Source organism: Prionailurus bengalensis, chromosome A1, assembly GCF_016509475.1.
Source record: "Prionailurus bengalensis isolate Pbe53 chromosome A1, Fcat_Pben_1.1_paternal_pri, whole genome shotgun sequence".
In the NCBI taxonomy this organism is placed as follows: Eukaryota; Metazoa; Chordata; class Mammalia; order Carnivora; family Felidae; genus Prionailurus; species Prionailurus bengalensis.
Genome location: NC_057343.1, coordinates 197,354,633 through 197,375,545, shown reverse-complemented (window position 1 = coordinate 197,375,545; position 20,913 = coordinate 197,354,633). Strand labels below are relative to the sequence as shown.

The window sequence follows — 20,913 nt, the reverse complement described above, 5'->3', positions numbered from 1 at the left end:
GATCACGATCTCGCGGTCCGTGAGTTCGAGCCCCGCATCAGGCTCTGGGCTGATGGCTCAGAGCCTGGAGCCTGTTTCCGATTCTGTGTCTCCCTCTCTCTCTGCCCCTCCCCCATTCATGCTCTGTCTCTCTCTGTCCCAAATAAATAAATAAACGTTGAAAAAAAAAATTAAGAATGAATATCAGAGGTGGAAGAGCCCCCAGAGAACGTCTGGCCCAAGCTCCTCTCTAACAGGCAGGAAGCCCAGAGAGGGGTTAGGGTATGCTCTGGGTCACACAACATGTGATTGGCAGAACTGGGAGCAACACTGGTGGCCTAGACATGTCCTCATTTCATAGTCCTGCCTCTTGCTTATGAGCACTTTATTAATTAATTAATTAATTTATTTATTTATGAGTGTGTGAGAGTGGGGGGAGGGGCAGAGGGAGAGGGAGAAAGAATCTCAAGCAGCATGCAGCCCCATATGGCACTCGACCCCACAACCCTGGGATCATGACCTGAGCCAAAATCAAGAGTCCGTCACTCAACCGACCACCCAGGCGCCCCTGAGCACATATTTTAAAAACATTTGTTTTCTGGGGCACCTGTGTGGCTCAGTTGGTTAAATGTCCAACTTTGACTCAGGTCATGATCTCACGGTTCGTGAGTTTGAGCCCTGCGTTGGGCTGTGTGCTGACAGCTCAGAGCCTGGAGCCTGCTTCAGATTCTGTGTCTCCCTCTCTCTCTGCCCCTGCCCCGCTCATGCTCTGTCTCTCTGTCTCTCTGTCTCTGTCTCTCTCTCAAAGATAAACATTAAAAAATGTTTTAAAAAATAAAACCATTTGTTTTCTTATTTTCACAAAAATAGTAAGTGATTATTATAAAAAAAATTAGGAAACAGAGAAGAAAATAAAAATCATTCAGAGATAATCATTGTTAACATTTTGGCTTTTTGTTTGTTTGTTTGTTTGTATGGATTTAGTACCAGTTTCTGGCTTATGCATAACAATTTTCAACAGAAATATGACCATGCATAGTGTTTTACAAGTGTTTTCTGCTTTAACAACATGTGTGGTAACCATATTTCTACGTCAGTAAATGTCTTTCTTCCACATATTGTAAATGTTGTAAGTGGCTGCCTGGGCTTCTATCTAATGCTTGCACTGTAATTGCTAAGGGCAATCCCCTATTGTTGGACATTTGCTATTGTAAATAGCACTGGGATTTGTCTTCTTGTGGGGAAATCATTACACACTTCTGAAATTACAACCTCTAGGATAAGTTCCTAGAAGTGCAGTTGTCTGGTCTCTGGTATGCTGGACCCACCCCCAGGGCACCGTGTAGTCTTGGGCCTGGGAGGGATTTTTAAGATCTTCACCCCTTAGGGCAGGTCTAAGGCTTACATTCACTCCCTAGCTGTGTCCGCTGAGACCCTCACACCTTCTGTCTCTGTCCCATCCCCATCTCTCTCCTCCTAGCTTTCAGTAGCTGCTTCCACTATGTTTAAGGGAGCCTGGAAGGCCGTGGTATAGGGGCTGCTGTTTGGGATGAGGAAATTGGGGCCTTAGTTTACCGGGTGTGGGTGTGTGGTCTTCATTTACTCTGCAGTGCGATTGATACAGGTGGAGGCTCTGGGCGGGGGATGGGGCTGAGGGGGACCCAGGAACCCCAAGTTCTGGCTGCCTGATAAGGCTGCTAGGCCCATTCAGACAGAGAAATGGGTGGGGAAGCACTGTGTGGGTGAGGATGCGGTGTTCAGCCATGATTCAGAACCCCACCTCTGGCTCCCAGACCTTGCACATGTTTGTTTCACTCTGTCCTTCCTGCATCTGGAGTTTGCTAGCTCTAGTGTTGGGCTCGTGCAATTCTAATAAATAGCAACCGCCCTTGTGGACACCATATGCTTGGTATTGCTCTGAGTGATTTATGCGCATTATGCACATTAGGATTAGGGACCTAATCCCTGAGCCTCTTGTGAGGCAGGTACTATTGTCAACCCTGTTTCACAAAGAGGAAAACTGAGGCCAAGAGAGAGCTTGTGTGAAATCATAGAGCCGGGTTAGGCAGCAGCACTTGAGTTGGACCCCCCTAGGTCAGGTCCTGTGTGTCCACAGTCAGCGGGCGCCCAAAGCCCACACTCGGCCTTCTCACCTCTGGCTCTCCTCTCCTCTCCACAGCCTTGGCCCCGTGGGCCCCACTGAGCGAGCGGCATGCGGCACCCCCGGGCCTGCCCCGTGTCCTTCGGCCCGATGCCCAGCCCCCCCAGGAGGCCCTGACGCCCTGGGGGCACTTCTGCTGTGCACAGGACCACGTGGGGGTTTGCCATGGTGACATAAAGGCGCGCGGAGGAAGGAAGGAGCGCAACCGGCCTGCGGACTGTGCCCCTGGCTGGGAGGAAGGGCCGGGGGCCCGGATCCCCCACTCCTGCTGCCCACTGAGGGCCGCGCTTGCTAAGTGACTGTGAATTCGTTGGTCAGTGGACGACTCTGCTCTCTCCTCCTGCGTGGGGCCTGGGGGTGGCCGGGGCAGAGGGGCCTCCGGAGGCCGAGGTCCGGGGGCCAGAATGCCCGCCCTGGCGCGCCTCCGCAGGCTGTGTCGGCACGTGTCCCCGCAGGCTGTCCTTTTCCTGCTGTTCATCTTCTGCCTGTTCAGCGTTTTTGTCTCGGCCTACTACCTGTATGGCTGGAAGCGGGGCCTGGAGCCCTCGGCAGACGCCCCTGAGCCTGACTGTGGGGACCCGCCCCCTGTGGCCCCCAGCCGCCTGCTGCCACTCAAGCCCATACAGGCGGCCGCCCCCTCCCGCACGGACCCACTGGTGCTGGTGTTTGTGGAGAGCCTCTACTCCCAGCTGGGCCAGGAGGTCGTGGCTATCCTGGAGTCCAGCCGCTTCAAGTACCGCACGGAGATCGCACCGGGCAAGGGTGATATGCCCACGCTCACCGACAAGGGCCGCGGCCGCTTCGCCCTCATCATTTATGAGAACATCCTCAAGTACGTCAACCTGGACGCCTGGAACCGGGAGCTGCTGGACAAGTACTGTGTGGCCTACGGTGTGGGCATCATCGGCTTCTTCAAGGTACGCAGGGGCTGGGGTCCCCAAGCATTAGCAGCGCTGGCTGAGTTTGAATCCCATTTCTACGCTCCATAGCTGAGTGTCTGACTTTTCCTATCTGTAAAATGGGTATAATGGTAGCCCCTACCTCCTAGGATGGTCACGAAGGGTAAGTGGGTGAGTACATGTAAAGCACTTGGAGCACCTAGTACCTGGTGTCTAATAAATGCTTTTTAGGTATTAGCTTTTATTAGGAGCACATGGCAGGGGGATTGCCTGCCTCGCACGGGGACCTGGCACACAGTAGGCGCTTGCCTAAAGGAAGCCTCGGGAATGGGTGTGAGGTAGGAGAGGCTAGGTCCCTTGAACGTCATGGCAGTCCTTCCAAGGCATGGGGTGTGTCCTCATTTTGCAGATGGGCAAACCGAGGCTCAGGAGGGTTATGTGTCTGAGGCTAGGTAGCCTATAAGTGGGAGAGCCAGGATTTGAATGCAGTCTTAGACACTCTGGGCTCTGGATCCTGTGCTCTTTCCTCTTGCCTGTGGCGGGCTGTGGCATTTTATGCGCCTCCGGAACAGGGCCATTTTGCATTGGGGGAAAGAGGAGAAAGAAATCCCAGTGGGCAGGTGCACCACTCTGGGCTCTGTGGGGCACCGAGAATGACTGCTGGGATCAGAGTCCTTGCTGAATGTGCCATGGAGAAGCTGTCTGTGGGGAGGAGGAAGTTGGGAACAGCTGGATGGGGGGATCTAGGGGCTCTGGCTAGAGAACTCTCCTCTTCAAGATGGGTGGTAGGGACCCTAGGGAGGTACGTGGGGACGTGTATCTCTTTAGTCAGCAAATTTTTACAGAGCACTCACTGTGTGTCCAGATCCTTTGCTAGGCACTGGGGACATAATGGTGATCAGAGTGTGCAGAGTCCCTCATTGCTGTCACTGAGCTGACATTTCAGTGCAGTGGGGTGGGGTGGGTGGCAGACAACGAACAAGTAAACAAGTGGCAGGTGGCGACAAGTACAGGAAGGAATAAAGCCGGGAAAGGGCATAGGGGGTGAGGGGTATGGGCAGTTGATGCTGTTTTGGATGGAATGGCCAAGAAGGTTGTCTTTGACGAAGTACTGGAAGGAAGTGAGGCAAGGAGCCACATAGCTCTCTGTGCAGAGGGCCTTCCAGACAGAGGTGACGGGTCCTGAAGCAGGTTCTTGCTTGGTGTGAGCTGGGAGAGGAGCAGGAGTGGGTCAGAAATGGCCCATAGCCGCTGACGGGTGCCCATATGTCCCCAGGCACTCGTGGCCACCCATGTGCACTGGGCCCTGTGCTCGGGGTAGGGAGGAGCCTGACCCAGGGGAGGGGTTCCCCCGGTGTGTCCTTTCATGCATTAATGCAGCAGGATGCTCTGCCACTAAAAAAGGTTTTGTGGGCCAAGAAATTGAAGGCCCTTAGAAGTCCTGCAGTAGAACAGCCTGGTGAGATTTGTTCCCCAGCTGGCTTGATCACAAAGCCCTTTATTTCAAAGAGCAGCCTCTAGGAAACGCTGGCCTGGTTTATGGCTTTACAGTGGCATAACCTCAGGCTCCCTTCATTGTCTGATTTTTCTTTTCCCCTGGACTCTTCCATTCCCTGCCATGAACTTCATTAAGTTTGATTCAGAGCCCCAGGGCTGGAAAACATCTCGATGGCTGACATTTATTGAGTGCTCACCCAGAACCATGCCCTGTCCATGTGCTTTATGTGAATGAACTCATATAACACTCATCAAACGATCCTCTAAGGCGGGTGGATAGCATCCTGATTTAAGAGAAAAGGCAACTGAGGCAAAGAGGGGTGAAGAAATGTGACTACCCTCATCTCTCTAATAAGTACAGATCGAGGATTTGAACCCAGGCAGTCTGACTGTAGAGGCTTTAGTCTTAACCACACTGTGATAGGTCCAGGGCCCCAAATGCCATTTATGTAGTAGAAATTACATCAGCGCACAGAACTCCCACAGTCTCTGGGGACCAGGCAGTGAGCACAGTTGGTGTGCCAGTACTTGGATGCTGTCTAACCCCAGTTCTTTGCTGCACAGAAGGTGAACATGAGGCCCCGGGGAGCAGGGACACGCTCACATTCTTACTGTGGGGTCACTGGAAATTCCAGTCTTCGTGTTCTTCCTGCCATGTTGTGTAAGACAAGACCCCTGCTTGGTCTCAGGTAGAGGCCTGGGACTTTCTGCTCAAATGGAGCCCTCTGGTGGTCAGGTTCCATCTTTTGGCTCTTTCCACAGTACAAGTGGGTTTGCATTGGGTTTGCAAACCCAGAGGGTTTGTGGACCCGAGGTCTGGAGACTCCCCCTTTCTAATTCCCACTGGTGCTGGATTCCCAGGTCCGTGTAAGAGTAGGAGCTGGAAAGTCCAGACCCTGCTTCAAATCTTTCTGTCACTTTTAAGCAGAGCGACCTCAGGCAGGATATTCAACCCATCTGTAAAGCGGGACCTATCACGGCACCCGCGTCACTGGGCCATGTCGAAGATGACAGCGGGTGGCACCGTCTGCCACCCAGTAAGTGGCAGCTGCTGTGCCTTGCCAATTCCTTGTTCAACAAGCACAGCTGGTGGTCACCTTTGTCTGTCTTGTGGCTCTGACTTGTGCCCCTAGGAGATCCTTGAGGATGGGAGCCCTGGTTCCTGCATTGTCATAGCTCAACCTCATGACTCCAGGGGCCCTGGGGCTGACCACATCCCGGCAGAGGATTGACAAGGGCTACCCAGCCTCTTTTATCGCACACCTACTATGTGCCACACTGACCTCATTGCTTTGCCGGCTATACCGTGTGCAATTCTCACAACCACCCTGTGAAGGAGGCACTTCATTTTCAGGTAAGAAACAGGCTCAGCAAGTGAAATGGCTGCCTGAAGTAACAGAGCGAAGTAAGTCAGGGCCAAGACTGACAACCACACTCATGCCTTCCCACCCAGCCACAGGTGAGTATGTCAGAGCAAACAGACCGACAGATGTGAGGACCGGAGACGCGCAGAAGTGGTACCTTGGGAACCTTGGGCGTCCCAAAGTTATCCAGCTAGTTACCATCAGAGTCTGACTCCCAGGTCAGGGCCCTTCCTCCCTCTACCTGGATGACTCCACTGGGAGATTTGGTGTCTCCTGAGCGGGTCCTCAGTGCTGAGGAACTGGAGGGGTTCCCCTCTGGTGGGCGGAGGCCTACAGTATGGGCCAGTCCCTGTGATGCCGAGGCTTGCTCTCCATTCCTTTCATTGCCCACTGGGGTGGGCGATCAGCAGCTTGGCTTTCTTGCTTCCTCGATGTCTCCCAGCTGGGCAGCTGGCTGAGCTGCCAGCGCCTGGCTATCAGCTCAGGAACGGGGCTTTGAAATGGGATCCCCCAGTGCCTGTGATCCAGTGTGGCCTCCCAGGCCACAGCAGGTGACGGATAGGGCCTGAAATGTCACCGGGCCCCACTGCCTTTGCTCCCACATGGCCCAAGTAGTTGGCCAGTGCTGGCTCAGGGGTCCTGGGGACCTGGGGCTGGGCGGAGTGGCCTGTCAGGATGGGACTCTGCGTTGGGTCTCAGCACTCCAGGTTGGCTCAGGACAGGGTGTGGGCAGGTACTCCTGGTATGTGGAGAATTGAATGCAGGTCCTTTACTGCATTTTACAAGGCCAGAACCTTGCAGAGCCTTTCTGGGAATTAGAAAAAAGCACTTCTGCATGGTGGATATTAGCAAAAGAAACCCTCAGGGGAGAGGCAGCTCCACCTGGGGCATGGGCTCAGTCCTCAGCTGAATATCCCTGTACAGTGCTCCCCTGGCCAGCGCTCCTGGGTGGTCTTCCCTATGGCTCTACCTTCCTCTCTAGCCTCATTTGGTGCCCCTTTGCTTTGCCCCACCCACCCCACTCATTCTCCACACAGCAGCCAGATGGATCTTTTTAAAATGCAAATTGGAACCTGTCATCCCTCTGTTCAAAACCCTTTGATAGAGTCTTTGATGGCTTCCACTGCTGCTTCCAGCCTCCAGGGTCCTCAGATTTGGCCCCAGCCGACCTTCCTGTCTCATTGCCTCTTCTCCCTCTTCATCACCCTGCTGGCCTCTTGCTCTTCCTTGAGTCCTCTCCTTCCTCAGGGCCTTTGCACTTGCTGTTCTTTGAATGTAGCCCCAGCTTTCCCGCTGGTTGATACTTATTCTTTTTTTTTTTTAACGTTTTATTTATTTTGAGACAGGGAGAGACAGAGCCTGAACAGGGGAGGGTCAGAGAGAGGGAGACACAGAATCTGAAACAGGCTCCAGGCTCTGAGCTGTCAGCACAGAGCCCGACGCGGGGCTCGAACTCACGGAGCGCGAGATCATGACCTGAGCTAAAGTCGGCCGCTTAACCGACTGAGCCACCCAGGCGCCCCAAAGTTACTCATTCTTTAAACCTCAGTTCAAAAGTCCCTTCTCTGGGAAGTCTTCCTTGAGCCAGCTGACTGTGGCCAGTTACGGACTCTTCCAGAACTATGAACTTCTATGTAGGATGTGCCACACTGAAGCTTTATCCCTACTTCTGCGATTTTGGTTGCTGTCTCTCTTCCCTGCTTGATTTGAAGGTTTGTGAGGGCGAAGAGCCATGTCTGTTTTTCCTCACTGTATCCCTCACTTAACATAGTGCCTGGCACACTGAACAGTTATGGAATGAACAAATGAAACCCACACAGAAAAACTGTCATGTGCCAGGTACTAGGGATCTGTCTGTTCCTTTTTATTCTATTTATTCGTTTATTAAAGTTTATTTATTTTCAGAGCGATAGAGAGAGTGACAGCAGCAGAGGGGCAGAGAAAGAGGGAGAATCTCAAGCAGGCTGCACACTGTCGACACAGAGCCTGGCACGGGCCTCGAACTCACGAACTGTGAGGTCAAGACCTGAGCCCAAATCAAGAGTTGTACACCTAACCAGCTGAGCCACCCAGGCGCCCCTCCTTTTTATTCTTTTTAAAAATCCAATTAACTCCTCAAGCACGTGTTTGCTCTCACTGGGTATTAAGCCTTGTTTTGGGCACTGGGGATCCAAAGGTGGAAATAATGTAGCTCCTGCCTTTGAGAGGGCAGGCTCGTGAGACAGAGACCCTAAACAGATAATGCAACAGCCAAGGTGAAAGTGCTGCAGGTGAGGCTCAAACCTGGTTCCAGGGAGGCCAGTGCAAAGAGGGCATTTGTACTGGGTTTTGAAGGATGAACAGGAGTTTGTCAGGCCAAGAATACCGAATGGAACTGGCACAGGGACAAGGACGAACTGTACCATGTGCAGAAGCAGGTGGCTGGAAAGGGGAGGGATGGCGTGTGAGTCTTGGGAAGAGGAGTGGGGGTGCCGTGGGTACTGTCTGCAGATCCCAGGCAGCTGGGCAGCACCAGGCCCTGGGAGAAGAAGCTGGACTCCTGTGAAGGGGGGGCCTCGGGTGCTAGGTGCATACGGAGGGTTGGGAACGCTATGGGGCAGAGTGTCTTTGCGCCTGCAACCCCAGCAGACGCCTCCTCTTTGGTCTCATCTACATTGGCAATCCAAGATTTCTCCTGAGTGAAGGATTGTGTGGCACAAGCCAGTTTGGAAACCCCAGGCAGAGGAACCTGGTGGCCAGTTGTGTATGGGCTCCAGGGGCAGATCATCTGGCTGGGTCATTGTGACAACTCCTGCCCCTGTGTGACTGAGGGCAGCACCCCCTCGAAGCCTCAGTGTCCCCACCCATGAAGTGGGATAATAAAGCCTCCCGAGGCTGGTATGAGGACTGAATGAGCAATTGGTGATGCTGCTGGCCCCGTCCCGAGCACTTTGCCAGAATCATCCTCGACCACTCCATGAGGTACTCACCGTTGCTGGCCACACTTTACAGCAGAGGACACGGAGGCACAGAGAGGTTACCTAACTTGCCCGCGGCCAGGCCGTGTGGTGGCAGAGTCTGGGCTCCCGACAGCTAGACTTTTCTCTGTGTGATTTTGCCCAAGTTACATAGACCCTCTGGACCTTAGTCTCCTCATCTGTAAGATGCAAACGACAGCGACCCCTCTGTCGTGGGGTCACTATGAGGATTAACAGCACCTGCCTGCCAAGTGCATGAACTGTATTCCTGGCTTTGGTGAGCACATTCTGCGTGTTAGCCAGTATATTATCGTGATGGGTGGAGCCGGGTTTGCATAGCTCGGTTAGCACAGGGCCAGGGATAGGCTAAGGCCTCCATGGATGTTAGAGAATACTGTTGACGCTACTGTTATCTGTCCCCACCTGAGATCCCGCGGGCCCCTGGGGCTTCTGGATCTGATGGCTCTGCTCCCCCTCTCTCCCCCGCCCCCCCCCCCCCCCCCCCACAGGCCAACGAGAACAGCCTGCTGAGTGCGCAGCTCAAAGGTTTCCCCCTGTTCCTGCACTCAAACCTGGGCCTGAAGGACTGCAGCATCAACCCCAAGTCCCCGCTGCTCTATGTGACACGGCCCAGCGAGGTGGAGAAGGGCGTGCTGCCCGGCGAGGACTGGACCGTGTTCCAGTCCAACCACTCCACCTACGAGCCTGTGCTGCTGGCCAAGACGCGCTCCTCCGAGTCCATCCCGCACCTGGGCGCGGACGCCGGCCTGCACGCCGCTCTGCATGCCACCGTGGTCCAGGACCTGGGCCTCCATGACGGCATCCAGCGTGTGCTGTTTGGCAACAACCTCAACTTCTGGCTGCACAAGCTCGTCTTTGTCGACGCCGTGGCCTTCCTCACCGGCAAGCGCCTCTCCCTGCCTCTGGACCGCTACATCCTGGTGGACATCGACGACATCTTTGTGGGCAAGGAGGGCACACGCATGAAGGTGGAGGATGTGAAGGTATGGCCGGGGGTGCCAGACACGTAGGGCAGGGCCTCGCCGCCTTCGGACCTTGGGATGCCCCAGCATGATGTCGCCGTCTCTGTCTCCCCCCAGTGCTGTTGATCCCCCTCCCTCGGCCAGCTGGTTTTATTAATTGTTTTACTGGACGAAAGTGTCCCTGAAAATTTTATTGAAGCATGGGGCAGAGAGGAATTTTACATCTGGGGTGTGGAACTCAGAAATGCGCCTGTGGAGGGAGAGACCCGGTCACTGAAGCAGTGGGCTGGGAGCTGGGCAGGGTTGCTTCTCTGCCTTTGAATCCAGACCTGATTTTTCACTCTCAGAAATGTTGATGTCAGTACGAGAGCTTCCACGAAACTTTTCAAACAAGAATTAGAGCTTGAATCATACACAAGGCATAGTTTAACTGAGGTCTGTATAAATAGTGCAATGCATGTGTTTATTTCAAAAAGCATTTACCAAACAAAACTGTATGTAAAAGCATTTTGCAAGCCATGAAATTTTACACACATGCATCACTACTAAAGAGAAGCCTCCAAATCAAGACCATTAAGCTAGCTTTAAAATGCAGTTTCCATCCACTCTCTATTTTACTCAGAGTTCTTTGCAAAGGAAACGATCCCTAGTGTAAATGGGGAAATCAGTGCCGGTTGCCATAAATAGAGGGCAAGCACAACAGTAGAGCCAAGGAAAACAAAACCAGGGGATTAAATTCTACAGAGATACTGCTGCCTGCTGACCCGGTCCTCCTTTACGAGATTAGCACCAAACCCAGACTTCCCTTTGATGTTAGGACTGCAAAAGACACTGCTCAGAGGAGTGCTTTCCTTCCACGTGAGTCCGCATGTGGGCGCTGTGTTCCCTGTCATCCTGCAGTCACCGCTGGGGTCGGTCAGGGGCCTGGGGGGAAGGCCGGGGGAGCATTGGTCCTCCTGCCTGGGTCAGAGGCAAACGCTCTTCTCTTCCTTACACCTCCAGAGGAGAAGAACCCAGCGAATGGTGTTGGGGAGCTGGTGCTGTCTGGGGAGTCAAGATCAATTTGACCCTAAACTGACTGGCACACCTGGGCAGCCCTGTCTGGCATCTGGGCCCCAGTGGTGAACTGACAAGAGGGGTGGGTGGGAGGTTGTCAGGCTGTTTCCTGGCACCCCAGGGGGGTTCACGGAGGGGCATGTGCAGACAGGCCAGGCTCTCAGAGCCTTTCTGGCTCCCATCTCGTGGGACAGGGCAGTCTTTGATCTGCTTTGCACATTTGCTTCTGAGGTATCACTTCTTCAAGGGCGGTCCTGTTGAAAGAAAGTGTTAAGATGATTCCTGTTGAGCCTTCCAGCTCTGAGGTTTCATGCGATGCCATAACCCACTTCCAACAGAGTAGATCGTGTGGTTTTCTACTTAGGATGCCCTTCTACTCTCGCCTGGTATAACCATAGTCTTGGCTGCCTGTCCAGGGGAGTTCCTGGAACTGGTTCAGGGTTGATCCCTTGAGGATACCAGGCTACCGGGCTCGCCGTGTCACCCATGAGCCCTGAGTGGCCCTACTTGGTTCTCACTTTCCCCATTTTTACAGTGAGAGGGATGATAGCAGTTTGGAGCTATTTCTGTCGAAGAATACTAAGAGAGACACCCTCTTCTGTGGGCTCGGCTCAGTGCGGACTGCAAAGTGCTTCGCCAGCCGGGGTCCCATTTGCCTTAAACATCCTTGTGAGTCTGAAAAGGCAGAGGTTTTCTCCCTCCCTGGTCCCTTAATCCCAAGCACAGGCTACAACTAAGCCTTTCTTTTAGAGACATGAATGTCGCCTCATGAACTTGTACTGGCTGTGCAGTGCAATTTAAATGATACCAGCGGCAGCTGCTTATTCAGGGTTTGGCAAGTGCCAAGCTCTGTGCTTAGCTCTCTCTGTGCATTGCCTCCTCTGATCCTCATAGCAGCCCTGTGAGGTGGGTATTATTGTAAGTCGCATTTTACAGAGGAGGGCACTAAGGCTCAGAGAGGTGAAGTCACTTGCCCAAGGCCGCACAGCAAGAGCGGGCACATCCATCAGGTAGTGCATGGCCTTGGAGGATGCCGGTGGTGGCCCCCGAAGGGCCAGGACTTCCAGTTTGCAAAGTATCCTGACAGCAGGCGCTTGTGGGTTTCTTAACAGCCTTGTGCATTGTGCAGGGTGGGGACTTTCGGAGTCCTGACTCCAGAGTACAAGCGTGTGTTTGTTCCCCAGCGTCAGCTTCCCTTCATTGACTTGCCAAGTGTGGGGTGTGCCATGCATGGGGACATGGCATTGCTGGGTACACAGTACATCTTTGGAAAAGTCATGATCCTGTGACATCAGCCTTGCATTTACTGAGAGAAATCCTCCACGTTTGACAGGCAAAAATAGGAGGCTCACGGTGGCAGTGACCACAGACCCGGCGATGCCACCACTTCACTTGCCAAAACGTCCAGCAGTCTTACACGCAGCATGTCACTTAGTCATCCCAAGAGCCCCATCAGGAAGATATTATTGTCTCCATTTCACACTTGGGGAAACTGAGGCCTGGAGCAGTTACAAAGTTTTCTCAAGGACACAGAACAGAGCCAGGCTAGAGTCACATCTTCTCTCGCCAGAGGCCCGGCGGCCCGGCACAGGGCTGGCTTTGTGGCTGTGGGACCCCACACTCAGAAGGGGCCTGTACAAGGTCAATGCTCTGCTATTGCCTTCTGGATATTTTAAATAATTTTGGAGCAAGAATCCCACATTTTGATTTTTTTTTTTTTTGCTGGGCCCTCCAAATTTTGCATCTGGTCCTGCAACAACAGGATCTTTCTGGGCCATCAGGGGAAAGAAGAGAGAACTCCTGGCTTGCCCCTCACCTGCTCCTTCTTCCCCTGCCTGTCCTAGGCCCTGTTTGATACGCAGAATGAACTACGCACGCACATCCCAAACTTCACCTTCAACCTGGGCTACTCAGGGAAATTCTTCCACACAGGTAAGTGGGCCTGGCTCTGCCCCCACGAGCAACTTCCAGGGGCCCTCAGCATCTATGTCTTTGGAGTGCAGCAGGTGGCTGGCATGCCCACATTGGGGCCACATTTGACCCCTGTCCCCCCCACCCCCATCCAGCAGCCCACAGAGCAGTCACAGCCCCAGGCAGAGGGCATTTGGGGCCAACAATAATACAATAGCCCCCACTCATCCCTCCCTGCCCCTCAGGCTGTGCTGTCTTTTGGGGACGTCTTCTCCCTCTTCTCTCCCCCTTACCTCTGTCTTTTAAAATTATTTGTCCTATGGCTGCTTAAAAAAGTAATTGGTTGAATTTTAAGAACATTACAGAAATATGTAGTACACAAAGTGAGAATGTCCTATAATTGTGCCCACCCCAAAGATGGCCTTTGGCATTTTATTTTAAGTCTTAAGTGTTGAGGCTGAGGGTGTAGGTTGCCTGATTCATGCCTTCCCTCTTCTTTTGGGCTTCCCCCAGTTCCTCAAACGCTGACCTTCTGGGCTGGGCAAGAGAGAAATACCCCTGAGATGTCTCCTGCAGTACATATTTTCTATAGCTGCCTTCTGCTTGGGCAGAAGCAATGTGGACAGTCTCTCTTGAATTCTAGGAAAAACCCTAATACTCCACAGTTCTGGGGGGCAGGGGGCAGGGGGAGTGTGCAACAGGGTCCCAAAACCAAATAGGGTTGTCTGTATGCATTTTTCGTATTCTCAGCCCTCAACATATCAGAGGTAGTCGTAGCAATATGCATGGGGCGGGATTAGACATCCTGTACATGTTTAAAGAGCTCCGATCATTAAGGAAAAGGCAAATGCCAAATGGCCCGCTAGGAAAACAGGATCAGAGCAGGCATGTCAGAGCTAGGAGAAACCATCGCAATCATTGCCTGGGAACCATGGATTGCACACATGGGGCCCAAGGGCGCCGAGAGGAGAAGGACTTGGCCAAAGTCACGCACTGAGTGAAGTCTACACTCTAGAATGCAGGGCCCTGGACTGGGGCTCTGTCTGCTCCCGTGCTGTAGCTCAGGTAACTCTCCCAAGCAGCCCTCTTGGGTGGGCTTGGGCTGCGTACGCCCATCTGTGGGCACCAGCTCGGGCTGGAGAACCTTATGGGGGTGGGCCGGGCCGAGCTGCCTGTGCTCTGACTCTAGGTACTGATGCCGAGGACGCTGGGGACGATTTGCTGCTGTCGTATGTGAAGGAGTTCTGGTGGTTCCCCCACATGTGGAGTCACATGCAGCCCCACCTTTTCCACAACCAGTCGGTGCTGGCCGAGCAGATGGCCCTGAACAAGAAGTTCGCTGTCGTGAGTAAGATTCCCTACAGGGCGGAGCTGGGCGGGCTAGGGGCTGGGCTGGGGGTCTGGACTGCTGGCCTCTCACTGCTTGCGCAGTTCCGTCTGACAGCATTTTATTAGTATCTTTATAGCCACTGTCTTTCTGAAGCCTCACAGAGACCCCAAGAGGTGGTTCTCGATATTCTCACTTTTAGATTAGAAACCGACGCTCAGGGAGGCCACACACCAGCTAGGAGGAGGTCCCGTCAGGACTTGAACCCAGGCCTGTTTGTTTCCTGAGCCCAAGCTCTTCAGGCCAGAGTGGAAGGCTCAGGAAAGCTGGAGCTGGTGCTCAGGGAAGAGGGAACAAGGCCCAGGTACGGGCTTAGCCTGGGCCCACCAGCCAGTCAGAGGCCAAGACTGGCAGGAAATGCGTTTGTCCTTGCTCCTCACTCCTGGGAGCTGGAGGGCAAGAACTCTGGGCTGAGAGTTAAGGGTCCCAGCTTGGTCAGTCCCTCACTCCGAGACTCGGGGCACATCCCTTTCCTCCCTGAGCCTCAGCTTTCCCATCTGTACTTGAAAGGCTTGGACCCACTACCCTGCCGTTCTAGCCTCTGATTGCTCTCTCCCATTCTAGAAAGGGAAAATAAGACCCAGTGGGGAAGGAACCCCATGCTCACCCTGCCTTGGCCCTCCTCCCCCTAGGAGCATGGCATCCCCACGGACATGGGCTATGCCGTGGCGCCCCACCACTCGGGCGTGTACCCTGTGCACGTGCAGCTGTACGAGGCCTGGAAGCAGGTGTGGAGTATCCGCGTGACCAGCACGGAGGAGTACCCCCACCTGAAGCCGGCCCGCTACCGCCGTGGCTTCATCCACAATGGCATCATGGTGAGTGGGCCCCCGGCGGCCCGTGGGGCAGGTGCACACGCATTGTCCGGGGAAGCGTGGCTTCGGTGTGCTGGTTAGGGGTTTCAGGCCAGGTTCTGCTGCCCCCTCTGGTAGCCAAGGCTCTCGATCCCAGGGAAGGTAGGCTGCCAGTCTGGCCTTTCGTGAGCTCCGTCTTAGCTTTTGTGATAGGGGATCAGGGGATGAACATTTTTAAAAGGGACCTCTGGTAAGGACTGGCAACAGGCCTCTCTCATTCGTTTGCTCATTTAAAAAAAAATTTTTTTTAAATGTTTGTTTATTCTTGAGACAGAGAGAGACATAGCATGAACGGGGAGGGTCAGAGAGAGAGGGAGACACAGAATCTGAAGCAGGCTCCAGGCTCCGAGCTGTCAGCACAGAGCCTGACGCGGGGTTCGAACTCACAGACCGGGAGATCATGACCTGAGCTGAAGTCGGAGGCTTAACCGACTGAGCCACCAAGGCGCCCCTCATTCGTTTGCTCATTTAAACATTTTTCATGAACTCTTCTGTCTCTGTCCCTTTTCTAGGCACTGGGGATGCAGAAGTGTACAAAACCAACAAAAGTCCCTGCCCTTGTAGACCTGACATTCTAGTGGCAGGAGGTAGACAGTGTGCTCATAAGTGTGTAACATGGGTAATGTATGGTCAGATGGTGATGGGGCCATGGAGAAGAGCCAAGCAGGGAAGAGAGATAGGGAGTGCCAGAGGAGAGGAGAAGCTAATTGAAATAAAGTGACTAGGGAGGGCCCTCCTAGGAGTGAGCCATGCTGCCATATGAAGAAAAGCATTCAAGGGAGAGAAAAACATGCAAAGGCCCTGGGGTGGCTTGTGCTGGGTGTATTTGAGGACCAACTAGGAGGCCAGTGTGGCTGGAGGGGAGCAAGTGAGGGGGAGATAAGGTCGGAGAGGTGATGGGCCCGATTGTGTAGGGCTACATAAGGCCATTGGATGGACATTAGCTTTTTTTCTGAGATGGGAAGGTTTGCATGGGGCGCTGTTACGATCAGACTCCTGTTTTAAAAAGATTTCCATTGTTCTGGTCCCTATGAGTTGCAGAGACTTCAGGAGACAAAGTGGAAAGCAGGGAGACACTTGGGGACGACTGCAGTCTTCCAGATGAGATAGTGGTGGCTCGGACCAGGGTGCAAAGTCAGGATGCAATCAGATTCTGGACTTATTTGGAAAGTCAGGGCCAACAGGATCTGCTAATGGGTTGAATGTAAGATGTGGGAGGGAGAGATGCGTCAAGGATGACTCCAGGGTTTTTGGCCCTAGACGCTGGAAAGCTGAATTGTCAACAGTCCAAATGGGGCATATGTGGGAAGGCCAGATTCATGCTTCCATCTGTCCGTCTGTTTATCCATCCATCCATCCATCCATCCATCCATCCACTGACCTCTGGATACCAGGCATTCATATTTTCTCTGGGGATGAGGTGGTGACCACCTGACAGGCGAGTTTCCTCCTCTCTTGGAGTCCAGTTTCATGAGAGGAGACAGAGACTCGGCAGTGAAACCAGTGCGGGGCAGGGCGCACTCCCAGGCAGGTTCTAGTGCTCTTGAGGGGGGTTGCAGGTGTGACCGGAAGGGGACCCTCTCTGGACAGATGTTCTCACTCGCCTGTCTCCATTACTTTTGGGTCTGCTCATTTTGTTAACGGAGAATAGCATGAAGTGTGTAAAATGGCACAGGCCCGTGGCCTTTGGGGGAGGAGGCCCCCAAGAGTGGGGGCTGTGTGGCTACACAAGACGCTGCCTTTTCTGAGGAGACACCTGGCCGTTCCGCCATCCGTGCCTGGAGGTGCCATAGCTCTCCCCTTCCCCATCCCAGGTCCTCCCGCGGCAGACCTGCGGCCTCTTCACGCACACCATCTTCTACAATGAGTACCCTGGTGGCTCCAGCGAGCTGGACAAGATCATCAATGGGGGCGAGCTCTTTCTTACCGTGCTCCTCAATCCTGTGAGTGCTCCATAGCCCTTGGCTGGTGGTGAGGGAAGCGGCTGCCGGATGGCGTGTCTGCCACCGAGGCTGGCTTTCCTGGGCCTCGAGAGGAGGGGGTGGAAGCAGGTATGAGGGTCAGGAGTCGGGAAACCCACTCTGCGACCCTGGCTCTGTCCCTGCTCTGCTGCATGACCTTGGGAAGGCAATCCGAGTTGTCTTTTTTTTTTTTTTTTCCCTTTCATGCATCCCTTCGAGGCAATAGTGTTAGAATTTTTGTCTACGTTCTCCTTCCAGTCTTTGTATGTATAAATACACGAATGTTGTATATTAATATACACAGTCAATCATGAATCTACAAACTACGTATGTGTGTAATACACATGTAAAATACATATGTAAAATATGATACATATATTTTGAACTGTTCAGCTGAACTTTCTGGCCCTCTCTTTCCTTACCTATAAAATGGAAATAACCATCCGTGCTTTAATACTGTTCAGTAGATGTTAAGTGGTAGTTGTATTCGGCTTTACGGGGTAACCGAGTACTCCTTGTTTTCCATGAACACTCCACAAAAAATATAAAAGAACACCCAGTGACTGCGCAGTAGGTCAGCTTCCCGTTTCAGGGTTATAGAAGTTGGTGGTCAGTCAGACCTGGATTCACCTGGTTGTGCCTCAGCCAAGGTCACACCGCGAGTTTCTTAATGGCGCCAGTACACCTCGGACTGGTCGCAGCTTCGGTCTGCGAGCCGCAGCAAGACGGGAAGAGTCAGAAGTGGGGTGGAGGGGCCTCAGGTGCTGACCAGCCCCGCCTCCCGCCTCCCCTCCCCTGGAGCAGATCAGCATTTTCATGACGCACCTGTCCAACTATGGGAATGACCGCCTGGGCCTGTACACCTTCAAGCACCTGGTGCGCTTCCTGCACTCCTGGACCAACCTCCGGCTGCAGACGCTGCCCCCCGTGCAGCTGGCACAGAAGTACTTCCAGATCTTCTCCGAGGAGAAGGACCCGCTCTGGCAGGTGGGCGGGGTGGTGGCCCAGGTGTCCTGTCGCAGAGACGGAATGCCCGCCACTCACAGGCACGCACTCCAGACACGGGCTTGGCCCCCACACCCTCGTACTCTCTCTCAAGTGCCAACTCAGGCGCACACTTGCTCACCAGCACGGGCACGCTTGCTGCTCTCACGCACACGCGTGTACATACCTCGCACACAGACCCACGTGCATGAACACTCATGCACACCTTCTGAAAAAGCCTTACAAAACTGTAAAGGAACACAGTGTAGATCAACTGGGGGTCAAAGCAACTGCCTGACCTAGTTAGGCTTTTTTTTTTTTTAACATTTTACTTTTAAGTAATCTCCACACCCAATATGGGGCTTGAACTCAAAACCCTGAGATCAAGAGTCACCTGCTCTATCAAATGAGCCAAGCAGGTGCCCCGTGTCCTGCTTAGACTCTTAGATAGTCCTTTATGCCCCTTCTCATGCTCATAGGCTCTGTACCACAGGAAAGGGGACTGATGGGAAGGTTTTGGGGGGGCACCTCTTGGGGACGTAGGCCGCTGGGGGTTGTGAAAATCCAGACACAGAAGCTAAGCTGGAATTGATGGCGGTCTCATGGTTCAGACCAGAGGTCAACAAACCATGACTCATGGGCCAAATCTGGCCTGAAGTCTGTTTTCGTAAATAAAGTTTTATTGAAATCCATCTACACCCATTCTCGTAAGTACTGCCTATGGCTGCTTTCATGCTGCAGCAACAGAATTGAGTAGTTGTGACAGAGACCAGATAGTACTCAAGGTTAAAATAGTTACTAACCGCTTACCAATAGATTTACTAAACTCTGTAGAAAAGGTTTGCTGACCCCTGGTTCAGACACAGCTCATCCAGTTAAATTCAATAAGTGTTCATGAGCTCCTGCTACGTGCCCTGCACTGGGCTGAACTAGGGCTAACCAGAAGTGGTCCCTGCCTGCTCGCAGCTCAGTGTCCTGAGCTGGGGATGTGACAAGGACACGCGTAGTTACTCTACCTGGCAGCACTGTAACAGCCACATATCCATGTGCAAGGAGAGTCCATTCATTGGGTTTGGGGCCCCCCTAACATTCCCTCCACTGTTGTTTTAGGACCCCTGTGAGGATAAACGCCACAAAGACATCTGGTCCAAGGAGAAGACATGTGACCGCTTCCCAAAGCTCCTCATCATTGGCCCCCAGAAAACAGGCAAGTTTCTCTCCTCTTGGCCGGTGTCCCCCACTGCCTGCTATCTCAGCCACAGAATTTGGGGGACCGCCGTGCCCTGGGTCCACTCCCAAGCCATCTTCCCCCTCTTTCCCAGGAAGTGGGAGTGACGTTGGGATGAACACGAACTGCCTGTCAGTATGGAAGTGGGGAGGGGGTGGAGGATGGGCGTGGAATTTTCCTACCTGTCCTGAACCACCGCCTCAGGGAGCTCTCTCTGCGTCTTCCTCTTCCTCGGAGTCTCTGAGTCTAGGCAGAGAAGCCCAGATCAGCCGTTCTGCAAATTTGAGCGATGGCAGGAAAAACTGGTTCAGTACAAAGAGGACTGGAATCAATTAGTCATGTCTGCCAGAGGCGCAAGAGGGAGAAGCACTGTGTGGTTGCTAAGTCTTTGCCAACAAACACACTCTGAGGCATGAATAGGCCCTCCCATGTTATAGATCAAAACACCTGAGGCTCAGGGAAGCTAAGTGACCCCCCTCCCCCGACACATTCAGTTAGGAAATGACCGATTCCAGTCTTGAATCCTTACCTCTATGACCCCCGAAGCTTCTACTCTTAACTAAACGAAACCCTATAGTCTCCTTCTCTTTCAAGATGTCTCCTCCTAGCGTATAAACCATATAGACTCACACACAGGAAAGGAATGAGCTCTCTGAAGGAGGGAGTAGGTCCTGTACAGTCAAGTGGGCAAGAGAGTATGAGTGAGGGAAGGGCACCCAGAAGAAAAGGGATTTGAGCCAAATTTCTTAGCCCTTCAAGAACTTCTTCACATTAACACATTGCAGGGTCTGGAGCTCCCTTTACTCTGAGCTCCTCCCAAGTGTCAGAGGATAGAGCCCAGAACTGGAAACCATCTAGTTCTGGGATTATGGGAAGACACTAATGGATTGGGCATGGCTGCTGGAGTACAGAGGTTGGAAGGATTCTGAGGCCAAGTTCCCGTTTAGTGTTTAGAAGGCCATGATGGATTACTGATGTCTACAGTGGATGCAGGAGTTGGGATACCCACATGCATGCCTTGTATTTGCCATCCGGGGTTTCATAAAATCCTTTGATCATATAGATGAAGAAACTAAGCCCCAGAGAAGGAAAGGGACTTTCCCGGGATCTCCCAGTGAGGCACGGAGAGCTGGATTCAGAACCTAGGATCCCAGGCTCCTTCCTTGTGTTTGGGGCTGGGCCCTGGTCTCAGCTGCCTTCTATCCCTGCAGGCACCACAGCCCTCTACCTGTTCCTGGGCATGCACCCAGACCTCAGCAGCAACTACCCCAGCTCAGAAACCTTTGAGGAGATCCAGTTTTTTAATGGCCACAACTATCACAAAGGCATCGACTGGTGAGTGGCCCTTTCTCTCCAGAGCTGGATGGGAAGGCAGTCACGGAGACTACCCGGGAGGAGGTCTGCTCTGGTCACAGCAGGAAGCAGCTGGCACTTACCCACAGCCAAAGTTCCTGTAAACAGGGACAAAGCTCAGTGACCCTTGGATCATGATGTTGGCGCCTTGTCACCAGCTGGGACGTTTGATGAGGAAGCCCTTTGCCCCTTTACATTATCGCCTGGGGTCAGAGACTGCTGGAAGTCCGAGCCAACCCCGCCCTTGCTTGCCGACAAACATCCTGCGTCCCATTGGATGATAGGGACTTGTCCAAGGTCCCAAGAGTTGAGGACAGAGCAGGGGCTAAAATCCAAGTG

General features: G+C 53.2%; 1 protein-coding gene across 2 annotated transcripts in view; it reads left to right on the top strand.

Annotated features, from left to right (window-relative positions):
- The window catches only part of NDST1 (N-deacetylase and N-sulfotransferase 1), a 58,704-nt gene that overhangs the window by 28,450 nt on the left and 9,341 nt on the right, over positions 1–20,913 (top strand). For both annotated transcript variants that reach the window (XM_043597853.1, XM_043597861.1), the window contains exons 2-10: positions 2,159–3,057; positions 9,367–9,861; positions 12,741–12,828; positions 13,997–14,151; positions 14,827–15,012; positions 16,863–16,991; positions 17,814–17,996; positions 19,104–19,200; positions 20,433–20,556. In XM_043597853.1, coding sequence (XP_043453788.1) covers positions 2,545–3,057; positions 9,367–9,861; positions 12,741–12,828; positions 13,997–14,151; positions 14,827–15,012; positions 16,863–16,991; positions 17,814–17,996; positions 19,104–19,200; positions 20,433–20,556 — 1,970 coding nt within the window. In that variant the 5' untranslated portion in view covers positions 2,159–2,544. The remainder of the gene's footprint in view (positions 1–2,158; positions 3,058–9,366; positions 9,862–12,740; positions 12,829–13,996; positions 14,152–14,826; positions 15,013–16,862; positions 16,992–17,813; positions 17,997–19,103; positions 19,201–20,432; positions 20,557–20,913) is intronic.